At 62.5% G+C, this 12,721-nt stretch overlaps 2 protein-coding genes across 8 annotated transcripts in view; both read left to right on the plus strand.

Annotated features, from left to right (window-relative positions):
- ADGRB1 (adhesion G protein-coupled receptor B1) overlaps positions 1 to 12,721 on the plus strand; it is a 98,219-nt gene that overhangs the window by 61,329 nt on the left and 24,169 nt on the right. For all 7 annotated transcript variants that reach the window (XM_055287433.2, XM_055287441.2, XM_055287434.2 and 4 more), the window contains 3 exons: positions 8,619 to 8,722; positions 11,278 to 11,380; positions 12,420 to 12,570. In XM_055287433.2, the coding sequence (XP_055143408.1) occupies positions 8,619 to 8,722; positions 11,278 to 11,380; positions 12,420 to 12,570 (358 nt within the window). The remainder of the gene's footprint in view (positions 1 to 8,618; positions 8,723 to 11,277; positions 11,381 to 12,419; positions 12,571 to 12,721) is intronic.
- LOC134737264 (uncharacterized) lies at positions 1,898 to 8,042 on the plus strand. Its single transcript, XM_063643628.1, has 3 exons — positions 1,898 to 5,216; positions 5,320 to 5,841; positions 5,962 to 8,042. The coding sequence occupies exons 2-3, from the start codon at positions 5,328 to 5,330 to the stop codon at positions 6,375 to 6,377; spliced, it is 930 nt and encodes a 309-aa protein (XP_063499698.1). The 5' UTR covers positions 1,898 to 5,216; positions 5,320 to 5,327; the 3' UTR covers positions 6,378 to 8,042.

Below are 12,721 nucleotides of genomic sequence, written 5' to 3' on the forward strand. Positions count from 1 at the left end.
GGCGGGGGCTGCCGGCGGGCCTGCGGGTGGGGAGGGCCTGCACCCGTCCTGTCCCGGAGGGGTCGCTGCGCCCCGCAGCCGCCGTGGCCTGGCCCGGCCGGCGGGGTCCATGCGCCTCTGGAGAGGGTGGGTGGGCGCCGAGCGGGTGGCAGTGTGGAGTTGGGGACGGGCCTGGGAGAAGCCGGGACCCCCGGAAAGTGGCTGATGGGTGGGTCCCATCTCCCCTGGCCTTGGAGGCCCGGGATCTCCGAGGGAGCCTGGGCCTGGGGAGAGGCTGGGTCCTGAGCCGGGGGCTGGGAGGCGTCGCCTGTGGAGGGGCTACCCTTTCCCTTGGTCCTCCCCGCCTGCCAGGGAGAGGGAGGAGGAGGAGTTGCCGCCTTGGCGGAGCCCTTCCACCCATCCCAAGTAGAGCCTCGTCCGTGGAGGTGGCGGTGGCCCCAGGCAGGGGCCCTGGCCCAGATCCACCGCCCTCCAGGCCTCAGCACCTCGGGGCTTCCTTTTTGTTCCTGTGGGGGCTGCCGGTTTCTATGGAGACGGCATCTGGGGCCAGCCGCTGGCAGGGGCCCTGGGTGCTGGGCACAGCTCCCTGGGGCGGGTGGGCTCTCTTGCTTTGGGCCGGCCAAGCTGCACCCCCTGGCCTGAGGTGGGCCACAGCCCTCTACTGGGGCCCAGGCCGAGGCCCACGACAGCCCACAGAGCAGGAAAGGGCCTTGGGCGTGTGCTAACCAAGTAACCTCCGCCCAGACCTCGTGTGGAAGCCTGGGGGGCAGCAGGGGTGGAGGATGCACTTGGAGGGGACCTGTCCTTCCTGGGTGTTGGAGGTGGCGTTGCTGGCCCTTGGGGAACCCTGGGTTCGATGTAGAAGGTAGCGCCCAGCCTCTCGGATACTCCAGCCTCCTGGCTGTGTTCTCTGGAAAGTGAGGGGCAGGTGATGTTGGCAGCTGGGGTCTCCCACAGTGCCAGAGCCAGATGGGACCCTCCAGGCCATTGCCAGTAAAATCCTCTGTTGACAGGCAGGGAAACTGAGGCCCAGAGAGAGGGGCTCAAGGTCTTGGGTGAGTCTGGGATGGACAGGGGTCTGTGTCCCTGACCCTAGTGCACCCCTGCTTGGGCTGTCCCCTCAGGCGAGACTGTTGATGCTGCTGGTTCTGCAGACAGAGCCTGGCAGGCAGCAGTCTGAAGGGCCATCCCGGAGGCTCCCTGGAAGAGGTGGCCTTCTGTGTAGGAGGCCATAGACATTATGGCTTTCACTGGGTGGCCTTTCTGGGCCCCTTCGAGGCTGGACCAGGCAAGGCAGGGCCCAGCCTCCGGTCTCCAGGTGCTGCTCTTCCTGTGGGTGTTCGAGGAGGACCTGGGCAGGAGAGAACCTGCTGTGGTGTCTGCCCCGTCTGCCCCTTCTCCCAGCCCAGTGTCAGGCCTGCAGCAGGTCAGTGTTGGAGTCTGGAAACATAGGCTTGTCTGTGACGAACTGTGACCCTAGACTGGCTCTGCCTTAAGTCCCTCTGAGCCTCAGTTTCCTCACCTGTAAAAGGGAGGGGACCTGGACTACCCAGGACTGGCTGTGAGGAGGGAAACAGATGACTCGGAGAGAGTCCCAGGAACGGGACAGTCCCCAGGCAGTGGCATCCCAGTCACCAGGCTGAGCTCCAGAGTGGACCTGGTTTAGGGAACTTGTTCAGAGAGGGGCAGGTACATGGGCCGAAGAGGGTGCCCCTGAAATTCCAGCAGCAGGGGGCTTGATGCCAAGGGGCCTTTCCAGGAGGAGCCCCCCTATGTGCCCCAGTGCACGAGGGGGAGGAAGCGGCCGCTCTGTGGGACAGCGGCAGGGGGCGGGGGTGGAGGCAGCCGGATACACAGTCCTGGGCCTTGTTTGGCTGCTGTCGGGGGGCGCTTCTAGTGTTAGCCCAGCCCACCCATGCTGGTGTTCACAGGGCGGGATGCCAGCGGGCATGTTGGGTGCCCTGTCCCCCATCCCAGACAGGACATTTGAGGCTGGAGCACAGGGGCTGGCAGTGTCCTCAGAGCCACGGGACCGAGGGCAGGCTGCCTGGACCCTGGGAGCCTCAGTGTCCTCATCTGTGAGATGGGAGGGTGGTTAGCTCTGCCACAAGGGCAGACCATGTGCGGCTCAGTTTGGGCTCTGGGCACCAGCAGGGGTGTGAGCTGAGAGTCAGAGTGCCAGGAAGAAGCCAGGGTGGTTACAGCCTCTAGCAGGTGTCCCATGGCACCAGAGCCCCTTGGGGTCCTCCTCTCCTTTCCACACCACCCCTCCCTCCTCGGCAAGGCCTGGCCCCCTTGATGCTGGGCAGGGAGAGGCCGAGAGTGAAAGGGAGACTGTTATCTGGGTGCAGCCTGCCCCTGCCATGTTCCTTTGTCCACCGTGCCGACCCCTCTGCGGGCTGTGGGCTGGGGAGCCAGGGCTGAGGGGGGAGGCAGATGTGATCACACAGTGGTTCGCAGCCGCCCGGGCGGAAAGGAGGAAGGCTGCGGGTGGGCCCTGGGTGCATGGCCACAGCCTCCTCCCCTTCTGAGTGTGGTGTGGGAAGTGCACGGGGCTGAGGCTTGGAGTGGGGTCCTGAGGGGTGTGCAGGAGTTTACCAGACAAGCATTGTGGGGTGAGTAGCAGCCATTGCAGGGTGAGGAAGGCATGAAGCTACGGGGAAGTGGGCACAGGCGTGGGCTCAGCAGGCAGGAGAGGCAGAGAGACTGGTGGCCAGCAAGGCCTGGGGGGCTGGGAGGAGCCTGAGCTTCCTCCAGTGGCGTGAGGAGCCGGGTACAGAATGGACTGGTGGGAGGCTGGGAGGTAAGAGCAGAACAGTCAGGCCTGGGTACCCAGGGGTCCCAGCAGGAGTGAGGAGAGTGAGCCCAGCTGGCAGGTGGGGAAGCGGCCAGAAGTGAGCCTGGTTGGGCAGGGAGAGAGAGGGGTGCTGCCCAGCTTGGCCTGGCTGGGGTTGGATGGACATGTTGGGTGTGGGGACTCTGGTCTGAGTGGGCAGAGGCTATGGCATCAGGGGTTCAGAGTGGCCTGCAGGGGCTGCTGACCAGGACAGGGGCCTGAGATGGTGGTAGAGGCGGGTACGTGGGCACCCCGGGAGGCAGGGTGGGATGAGATCTGGGCAGGGTGGTAGAGCGAGGGGAGGTGAGACCCACGAGTCCTCCTCTAGAGCTGGCCTGGAGCCAGGGTGTCGGTGCAGATGCGGCTACGCAGATGCTGGCTCTGCCACTGCAGGCCTACGACGGCCGGAAGGTTGAGTAACCGCTCTGAGTCACACCTGTGAGGCAGATGATGCCACCTGTCTCAGTGGTGGGGACTGAACTAGGTGATATATTTATGGCACTTGACATAGTCTGGCATGTAGTAAACAGTCTGAAAAGGACAGTTGTTGGCATTAGTTCTGTGATGTGCCTCAGACTGTATTGGAAGGTTGTGACCAGGGTCACAGTTCATTTGCAACCAGGTTCAGGGCTCAGTGTATGAGCAGGGTCAGGTTCAGGGTGTGATCATGGTCAGGGTCCAGCACGTGACCAGAATCAGGGCCCATTGTGTGCCCAAGATCAAGACTCACAGCCTGACTGGGATCAAGGCTCAGGGTGTGACTGGGCTCAGGGCTCAGGATGTGACCAAGATCAGGGCTTAGAGTATGACTGAGATCAAGGCTCAGAATATACGTGGGTCAGGGTTTAGTGTGTGGCTGGATTCACAGGCCAGGGTGTGATGGGAATTGGGGCTCAGGGTATGATCTGGGTCAGGGGTCAGTGTATGATGGGGTTCAGGGCTTAGTGTATGATGGGATTCAGGGCTTAGTCTATGGCTAGAGACAGGAATTAGTTTTGTGGGCATTTGGGAGCCATAGATGATGTTGGGGCAGTGGCAGGACGAAGGTGGGACTGTGGGTAGAAATGAGTGCTTAGGGGGCATAGGGTGGATATAGGGTTCAGGAGACGATTGGGAGTGGGAGTTCATGGGGTGGAAACCGGCAGACACTCCGTCACCAGCCAGGAGAAGCCATCGGTGGGAGGGGGCCGGCTGGTTCAGACCGAGTATGCAGGGAGGGCCTCTGTGAAGTGGTGACTCCTGTGCTGAGAGGAGACCCAGGCGCCTGAAGGTCAGGGAAGGCGTGCAGGGCAGGGGGCCTGACATGTGTGAGGGCCTGGGCTGTGCTGTGCCTGGCTTGGGCCAGTCCCCGGCAGTGGCCCAGCCTGGCTCTGCCTCACCTCGGCGTGAGTTGAGGCCAGGCTTCGTCTACCACTCCTGGTGAGGCCTGCAGTTCTCAGACCCCTGGGCCTGCCCAGGCCACCGCCCATCCCTTCTCCGTCACCTGGAACCTGCTGAGCAAGGGCCGTCGGGAGTGACTGATGAGCCAGGCAGGGAGGAGAGGGATCAGGTGGACCAGTGGGAGAGCTGGCGGGCTTGCGGCTGCCAGGCCTAACGAGGGCAGGCGGAAGCAGATGGCTACAGAGGCCTGGGCCGGAGCCAGCCTCAGAGCAGGCGCAACACACTTACTCGGCCGCCTGTGACCTTTGTGGCCGGCCGGCCTCAGGCCAGCCCAGTGTCTTGGAAACATTTACTGGGGTCACCCTGTCTCCCACCTGTCCCTGTCCAGCTGGTCTCCTAGCCCTGGGCCTCAGCTCTGCACTGGTACAGTTATCAGTGACTGATGAGCCAGGCTGGGAGGGATCGGGGGGCTGGTGGGAGAGCTGGCAGGTGAGTTTTGGTGGGAGAAGTACCAGGTGATGGGACTTCAATCCCGGAGGACCACCGGTGTGAGGCCTGAGCTCCAGGCTGTGGCATGCAGGAGTGGTGCGGAGCAGGGTTTCCTGCCGGGCACGGCATCCCTGTTCCCACCGTGCCCTCCCAGAGCGTAGTTTGGACAACCGAGGTGAGCAACGCTACCTGGGGTAGTTCCAGGGGCCTGTCTGGAGGCAGTGGTGTTTGAAAGCCTAGTGGGTTGGCAGTGCTTCTGCACACGAAGAGAAGGCGACTCTTGTTCCGGGGAGGCACAGCTGGAGCCGTGGCACCTGGTACGCTTGGGCAGCACAGCTTGGCCCTGGAGGCGAGTGCCAGGTGTGGGGGGTGTCAGTCGTGTGTCTGTGCGGGCCCCAGTTGTGTGCGTGTGTGCAGGCCCCAGGGGTTGTGTGTGTGCGTGTGCGGGCCCCAGGTGTGTGCATCTGTGCGGGCCCCAGGAGTTGTGTGTGTGCGTGTGTGCGGGCCCCAGGTGTGTGCATGTGTGCGGGCCCCAGGGGTTGTGTGTGGGCGTGTGTGTGGGTCCCAGGTGTGTGTGTGTGTGGGCCCCAGGTGTGTGTGTGTGCAGGCCCCAGGTGTGTGCATGTGTTTGGGCCCCAGGTGTGTGTGTGTGCGGGCCCCAGGTGTGTGCATGTGTGCGGGCCCCAGGTGTGTGCGTCTGTGCGGGCCCCAGGGGTTGTGTGTGTGCATGTGTGCGGGTCCCAGGTTGTGTGTGTGTGCGTGCGTGTGTGTGGGCCCCAGGTGGGTGCATCTGTGCAGGCCCCAGGGGTTGTGTGTGTGCGTGTGCGGGCCCCAGGAGTTGTGTGTGTGCGTGTGTGTGGGCCCCAGGTGCGTGCATGTGTGCGGGTCCCAGTTGCGTGCGTGTGTGCGGGTCCCAGGTGTGTGTGTGTGTGTGTGTGCGCGTGTGTGTGTGCGGGCCCCAAGTGCATGCATCTGTGTGCGGGTCCCAGGTGCGTGCGTGTGTGCGGGTCCCAGGTGTGTGTGTGTGTGCATGTGTGCGGGCCCCGGGTGCATATGTGTGCAGGCCCCAGGTGCGTTTGTGTGTGCGGGTCCCAGGTGTGTGTGTGTGTGTGTGGGTGCGTGTGTGCGGGCCCCAGGTGCGTGCGTGTGTGCGGTCCCCAGGGGTGTGTTTGTGTGTGTGTGTGCGCGTGTGTGTGGGCCCCAGGTGCGTGCATCTGTGTGTGGGTCCTAGATGTGTGTGTGTGTGCGGGCCCCAGGTGTGTGCATCTGTGTGCGGGTCCCGGGTGCGTGCGTGTGTGAGTCCCAGATGTGTATCTGTGTGTGCACATGTGTGCGGGCCCCAGGTGTGTGTGTGGGTCCCAGGTGCGTGTGTCTGTGCACATCAGGCGTGTGGCCTGCACCACCCCGAGGACAGAGCCCCAAGTGGGCGACCTTAGGCCTCGTTTTGGCCTGGAGTGGAGTTCGGAGGAGCTGGGGGTGGGAGGAGCAAGGGGGTGTGGGGGATGAGGAATCCTCGATGGGCAAGGCCCTCCCCGGGCAGGGGCTTCGAACCGCACTCCCCAGGGCTCCACTGTCACACTCTGATTCAGGTAAGGCTGCCGCAGCCCTCGGTCTCACAGACCAGCAGGTGGCTGGCTTCATGGAGGCCGAGGTGCAGACTGCTGGGAGCTGAGGCAGGCGTGCCCATTAGGGCAGGAGGACGGGGGTTGGCCTACGGAGGTGGCAGCGAGGCAGCCCGCAAAGAACAAGGCTGGGATAGGTGGGACCCTGAGGTTACCCGTCCAGGGCAGAGGCGAGCTAGGCTGAGCCAGGAATCCTGGCAAGGATGCTGAACCCCCGATCCCTGGGGCCCTGCTCTGAGTCTGGAAACCTAGGTTTGTGTTTGAGCCGGACCCTCTGCTGTGCCGCCTGGTGACCTTGGACAGGTTCCTCCATTTTTCTGGATTCTGCCTTCCCCACCTTCATTCATCTGGTTCATGATGTTGACTGAGCATCCCTGCTGGGCGGGGCCCTCGGGGGATCGGGGACATGGAGGACACTCGGCTGTGGGGATAGCAGCCACATCTAGCAGGGGCTTTGAACTGGATCAGGGGGACACCAGCAGGGCCTGGGAGGCAGGGAAGGCTGCCTGGAGGAGGCAGTGCAGGGAAGGGTAGTCCAGGCTGCAGGAGCAGTATGTTCGTGATGGAGGGCACAGGGCAGCGTGGAGACTGCGGGGAAAGGGGGCGCCCAGGCTGGGATGAGTGGGGCCGCAGGGCAGCCGGGCTGACTCGGGATGTCGAGCATCTTGGGGGGCAAGAAGGGCTACCCAGGGCTTTAGGAGACAGTGCAACATGCCAGGGTCAGCAGACTTGGGGCGGGGGCCAGGAAGGCGTCAGCTTCAGGGTGGGGGGTACCCGAAGCACCTCTTCTCCCCAGGCCTCGCCTTCCTGCCCGGCCGACCACCTCTGCCTCCTTCCAAGGGCCCGGAAATGGACTGCACCCCCTTTCTCCTGAATTCTCCAGTCGTCTGGAAGCTCTGTACACAGGGGGCCTTTGTTCACGCCCCCGAGGCGTACACCCACCTGCCGTGTGCCGGCACGCCCCAGGCATGGCGGTTCAGCCTGGCTTACGACTCGGGTGATGGGTTGGGAAGTTGCTGTGGGTGAACTCATCCATACAGAAGCGATGTCAGCCTGAGTCCCCTCCACAGCTGTGCACACCCTTCATCCACCTGACTTCCCTGTCTGTCCTCAGGCCTGGCGTGCTGGGGCTGTGCAGGGCCACGGGGTCGGGAATGGCGGGGTCTGTCGCAGGCCCAGGCCCTTTTGAGGATGGAATGAGCTGAGTGCAGTGGCCAGAGGCACAGTCATGTGAAGTGGGGAAGCGTCTTCTGGGGACACCGCTGGGGAAGAGCCCTGAGGGGAACCAGGGGGCCTCGGGGGCTCGGGGCGTTCTTGTCAGGAAAGGGAGGCTGGCCAGGGGCAGGGCCAGGGTCAGCCCAGTGGCCTTTGCAGAGCCGGATGGGGCATTTGGACGACGCCCAGGGCAGGAGAGTCAGGGAGGAGTGGGGGCCCTCCCTAGGAAGGGGCAGTCACCTAAACTACCCCCCAGGTGGTGAGGAGGAAGGGCCCACTTTATTCGGGTCACCCCGGCACCCGGATGACACCCCAGCTCCCACACTCCTGCCTCTGAGCAGGGCAGAGGTGCCCTCCAGTGCGCTGGTAACCTCCCCCATGCCGCTGTGGCTGGAGAGGAAGTCACGGGGGGCAGGGCTAGAGGTGGGGATGCCTGGGGCTAGGGCTGGCAGCTAGGCCTAGAGGCTGCAGGGGACTGAGGGGCTGTGGAGGTGACACAGTCACCTGCAGAACAGAGAGGGAGGGGTGGGAGGGGGAGGGCTTTGGTGCAAGGAAGCTGGTTGGGTTGTATCGGGGCTGTGGAGGGACAGGTGGGTGTGGGGTGTCAGGGCCCGGCTGGATGGCATCTCGGATGGGGGTGGGCCGGAGTCAAAGCGGCTGCTCCCCCCGGGTTTCTCAAAGCCTGGGCCGGAGAGGACTGTGCGTGTGGGTGGGCCTGGACCTGGCACCTCCCTGGCCGCATCTGCATTGCGGGGCTGGCGCCTGCCTGGAATTGATGGGGGTCCGAGACGTGATGGCGGCAAAGACTTACCTGGCGTCAGGCTTGGCATATGACTGTGGGGCATGGGCAAAGGGTCCATCCTCACAGAGCACAGCCCCGAAAGGGAGTTCTGGAGGGCCTGGGCTGGTAGAGGAAACCCCTCCTCTGCAGGGGGCGAGCAGGGAGGTGACGAAGGGCTGGGCCAGACACTGGGGGTGTGACCCAGGGCTGCGGGCTCTCGGGCCTCAGTCTTCGGGTCTGCCGAGTGGGCGTGTGGGGTACCTCACGCCCCGCGGTCTCTTCCCGGTCCCCGCAGAACATGGAGAAGGTGACTCTGCCATCCGTGACGCTCATCGTGGGCTGTGGCGTGTCCTCTCTCACCCTGCTCATGCTGGTCATCATCTACGTGTCCGTGTGGAGGTGGGTGCCGCCCAGGTGCTGGGCACCGGCGGCCATGGCTCCTGCATCCCACGCCTCTTCCGCTCAAGGTCACAGGAGGGGTCGTGGGTGCCCCTCCCTCCCTCTGTCCTCACCTTCCCAGTCACCTCTGCCTTTGCCACGGACGCAGCCCTGCTGTGGCCCCTCCGAGGCCGCCACAGGTTCCTGAGGCCACCCCAGACACTCACGCTGTGTCCATGCTGCACAAACGCAGGGGGTGGGGCCCGGTTCCTGCCATCCCTCCCCTGAATGTGTTCCCTGGCAATGCCAGCCTGAGTTCCCGCCCCAGCTGTGCGTGCCCCCTCTGCCTGCACTTCCTGACTTCCTTGTCTACTCTCAGGCCTGCAGACCAGGCCACAGCCGTCCACAGACCCCCAGTCAGGCCTTAGGGCCCAAAGCCCCTGCTCACTCTTCACTCCAAACCCCCTTTCCCCAGGTCCACAGGGCTGTCAGTCTGCTGTCCATTCCGATTGTGGCCAGTGGGTTTTTGGGGCCACCCGGGCAGGTGTGGAGATGTGAAGAGTTCGTGTTTGAGCAGTAACATGCCTGTTGAGTGTGTGGACACGCCTCCAGGCAGTCCCCGCTATCTGCTCCTGTCCCATTGAGTAGAAGTGTGGAACAGGGAGCAACGACTCAAGGTCACTCACTGCCCATGGGGCCGAGTGGGGACTCCCAACGTGTGCAGAGGACATGTGGCTCCGGCTCTGCAGGCAGCGATGTCAGCCGATAATCGGAACTGACTGCCTGGCTGCTGCCCAAGGTCGGGCATTGGGAGGTCGATGTGGCTAGTGGGGGAGGGTGGCCGAGCTTTCCTGGAGACAGTGACTGGGTTGTGGGTAGTGGCAGGGGCCCTCCACTGTCCAGCCTGAGGGGACAGCATCCACTGGGCTCCAGGGGGACCATGGCATTTTCTCTTCCCGGGACCTGCCTTCCCCTAGGGCCTGGATTTCACAAAACATCTGGGGAATGGGGTTTAGGGGCTCTGAACTCAGCTCTGATGTCCTGAGTTCTGAGGAGGTTTTCTGCCGACAGTTTTCAAAGCATCTCCCTTGGTGAGCTCTCCTGGCCATCCCTGTGCCCTGTGAGCTGCCGGCAGGGACTGTTCTGTGGTCCCCACGAGGAAGTGGGGACCCAGAGAGAGAACGTGACCTGCTCAAGGTTATGCGGCACATCAGGGTCATGTCAGAGCTCCTGAGGCTCAGCCCTGTGCCCTCTGCTCTCCAGCTGGGTGGACCTCAGTCCCCAAGGGCTGCTGGTGATGGTGGTGATAGTGATCCTGGTGGTGGTGTTTGTGGTGATGGTGGTGGTAACGGTGATGGTGGGGGTGGTGCTGCTGCTGGTGATTGTGGTGATAGTGATGGTGGTAGTGGTGGTGATTGTGGTGGTGGTGATGGTAGTGATGGTGGTGATGGTGGTGGTGCTGGTGCTGGTGATTGTGACGATGGTGGTGGTGATGATGGTAGTGATGGTGATGGTGATAGTGGTGGTTGTGATGGTGTTGGTGGTGCTGGTTATTGTGATGATGGTGGTGATGATGGTAGTGATGGTGATGGTGGTAGTGGTGGTTGTGATGGTGTTGGTGGTGCTGGTGCTGGTGATTGTGGTGATAGTGATGGTAGTGGTGGTGATTGTGGTGGTGGTGATGGTGGTGATGTAGTGGTGGTGGTGATGGTGGTAGTGGTTGCGTGATGGTGGTGATGGTGTGATGGTGGTGATGGTGTTGGTGGTGATGGTGTGATGGTGGTGATGGTGTTGGTGGTGATGGTGATGATGGTGATGGTGGTGGTGATGTGATGGTGATGGTGGTAGTGATTGTGATGGTGGTGATGGTGCTGATGTTGGTAATGGCTGTGTTGGTAATGGTGATAGTGGTAATGATTGTGTGATGATGGTGGTGATGGTGGTGGTGGTGATGGTGGTAGTGGTTGCGTGATGGTGGTGATGGTGATGATGGTGATGGTGGTGGTGGTGATGTGATGGTGATGGTGGTAGTGATTGTGATGGTGGTGATAGTGGTGCTGATGGTGGTGATGGCTGTGTTGGTAATGGTGATAGTGGTAATGATTGTGTGATGATGGTGGTGATGGTGTGATGTGGTAGTGGTAGTGATTGTGATGGTGGTGATGGTTGTGTTGGTAATGGTGATGGTAATGATTGTGATAATGATGATGATGGTGATGTAGTGGTGGTGGTGATGGTGGTAGTGATTGTGTGATAAGGGTGATGGTGATGGTGGTGATGGTGTGGTGGTGGCGGTAGTGATTGTGTGATGATGGTGCTGGTGGTGATGGTATGGTGGTAATGGTGATGGTGGTAATGACTGTGTGATAATGGTGATGGTGATGGTGGTGATGTAGTGGTGGTGGTGATGGTGGTAGTGGTTGCGTGATGGTGGTGATGGTGATGGTGGTGGTGCTGTTGGTGACAATGCCTTCAGGAAGTGGGGTGGGGCTCTGGTCTTGGTGCCACAGGACCACAGCCCCTGTGCAGATGGGGTTCTGTTGGGTGCTGACCTTTGGCCCCCACACTCTCCACAGGTACATCCGCTCGGAGCGTTCTGTCATCCTCATCAACTTCTGCCTGTCCATCATCTCCTCCAATGCCCTCATCCTCATCGGGCAGACCCAGACCCGTAACAAGGTAGGCAGCCCTGCATCCTGCCATGCACCTCCCAGCATCCTCGGGTGGTGAGGATGGACCCCAGGAGGGGCCTGGGCCATGGGATCCCTGGGAAACTCAGGCAGGCGGGTGTGGGGGCAGGAGAAGGCTGCCCCAGCTACAGGGAGTTCCCCGCCCTCTGCTGTGGCTGCAGGAGCCTGTCAGGGGCTGGTCAGCCAGCCAAGAAGGGCAGCTTGTGTCCCAGCATCTCTGCTGGACTTGCCCTTCAGGATGAGCCTGCTGCAGCCCTGCCCATCCCCCTGTGGGCAGTGGACTTGGCCTCAGCTGAAGCTGCCTCAGAGCTGGGGAGTGGCGCTCAAGACGAGTGGCACTGTGGTGACAGAGGCTCCCACGGTCCACCCTCTCACCCCCACCCTCGCCAGCCTTGAAGCTGGCAGCTCATGGTGGGCCCCTGCCTGCCCTCCCCAGAACCCCTATCCCTGGTTCCTACCCTGTGGTCTCCAGCCCCATCCCGCTAAATGTGGCAGGCGCAGCCTTTGGCTGGGGGCCTCTGCTTCCTCAAGGGGCCACACTGACAAGGTAGGAGAGAAAATAAAGTAAGCGGGACCGCAGTGAGACAGAGAAGGCCTGGCCGCAGGGCCTGCCGTGTGCTGTGGCAGAAGCTCAGGGCTGCGGTGTGGGTGAGGTTGCCTGCAACTTGCTGTGTGTCCTTGGGGTGTGATATGCCCTCCCTGGGCCTTGGGCTTACTACCTCCTGAACGCATGGGCAGGCACCTGGACTTTTGAGAAGGCCCCTGGGTTAGCATTTGGTGTGGCTATGAATGGTGCTGAGGAAGATGGGGAGGGAGGAGCTGTTTGTCCCAAGGGGGCTTAGACAGTCAACAACCCATCTCAGGGCAGGGACCAGGTGATCTGTGGATTGCCTTCTGCCTGGGGACCTGGTCGGGTCCCAGTGAGGGTGCTGGGTGCTGGGCTGCCAGCTGCAGGCAGGCACTCAGTGGGGGCAGGTGTGGGGCCAGGGAGCACCTGCCCAGCCTGCCCCGCCCTCGGCCCCACGCAGGTGGTGTGCACACTGGTGGCCGCCTTCCTGCACTTCTTCTTCCTGTCCTCCTTCTGCTGGGTGCTCACCGAGGCCTGGCAGTCCTACATGGCTGTGACGGGCCACCTCCGGAACCGCCTCATCCGCAAGCGCTTCCTCTGCCTGGGCTGGGGTGAGCTGCTGCCTCCCTGACCCTCCTGGACAGATATCCTTCCTCCTGGCCCCCACTGCTTGTTCTGCCGTGGCAGCCCCTCCTCTCCGCATCCCCTGTGGACCCCTGAGGCCTCAGTTACTGCTTGGGTGGACTTCCTCCTCTGGGCCCT

The sequence above is a fragment of the Symphalangus syndactylus genome, chromosome 7 (genome assembly GCF_028878055.3).
Source record: "Symphalangus syndactylus isolate Jambi chromosome 7, NHGRI_mSymSyn1-v2.1_pri, whole genome shotgun sequence".
Lineage (NCBI taxonomy): Eukaryota > Metazoa > Chordata > Mammalia > Primates > Hylobatidae > Symphalangus > Symphalangus syndactylus.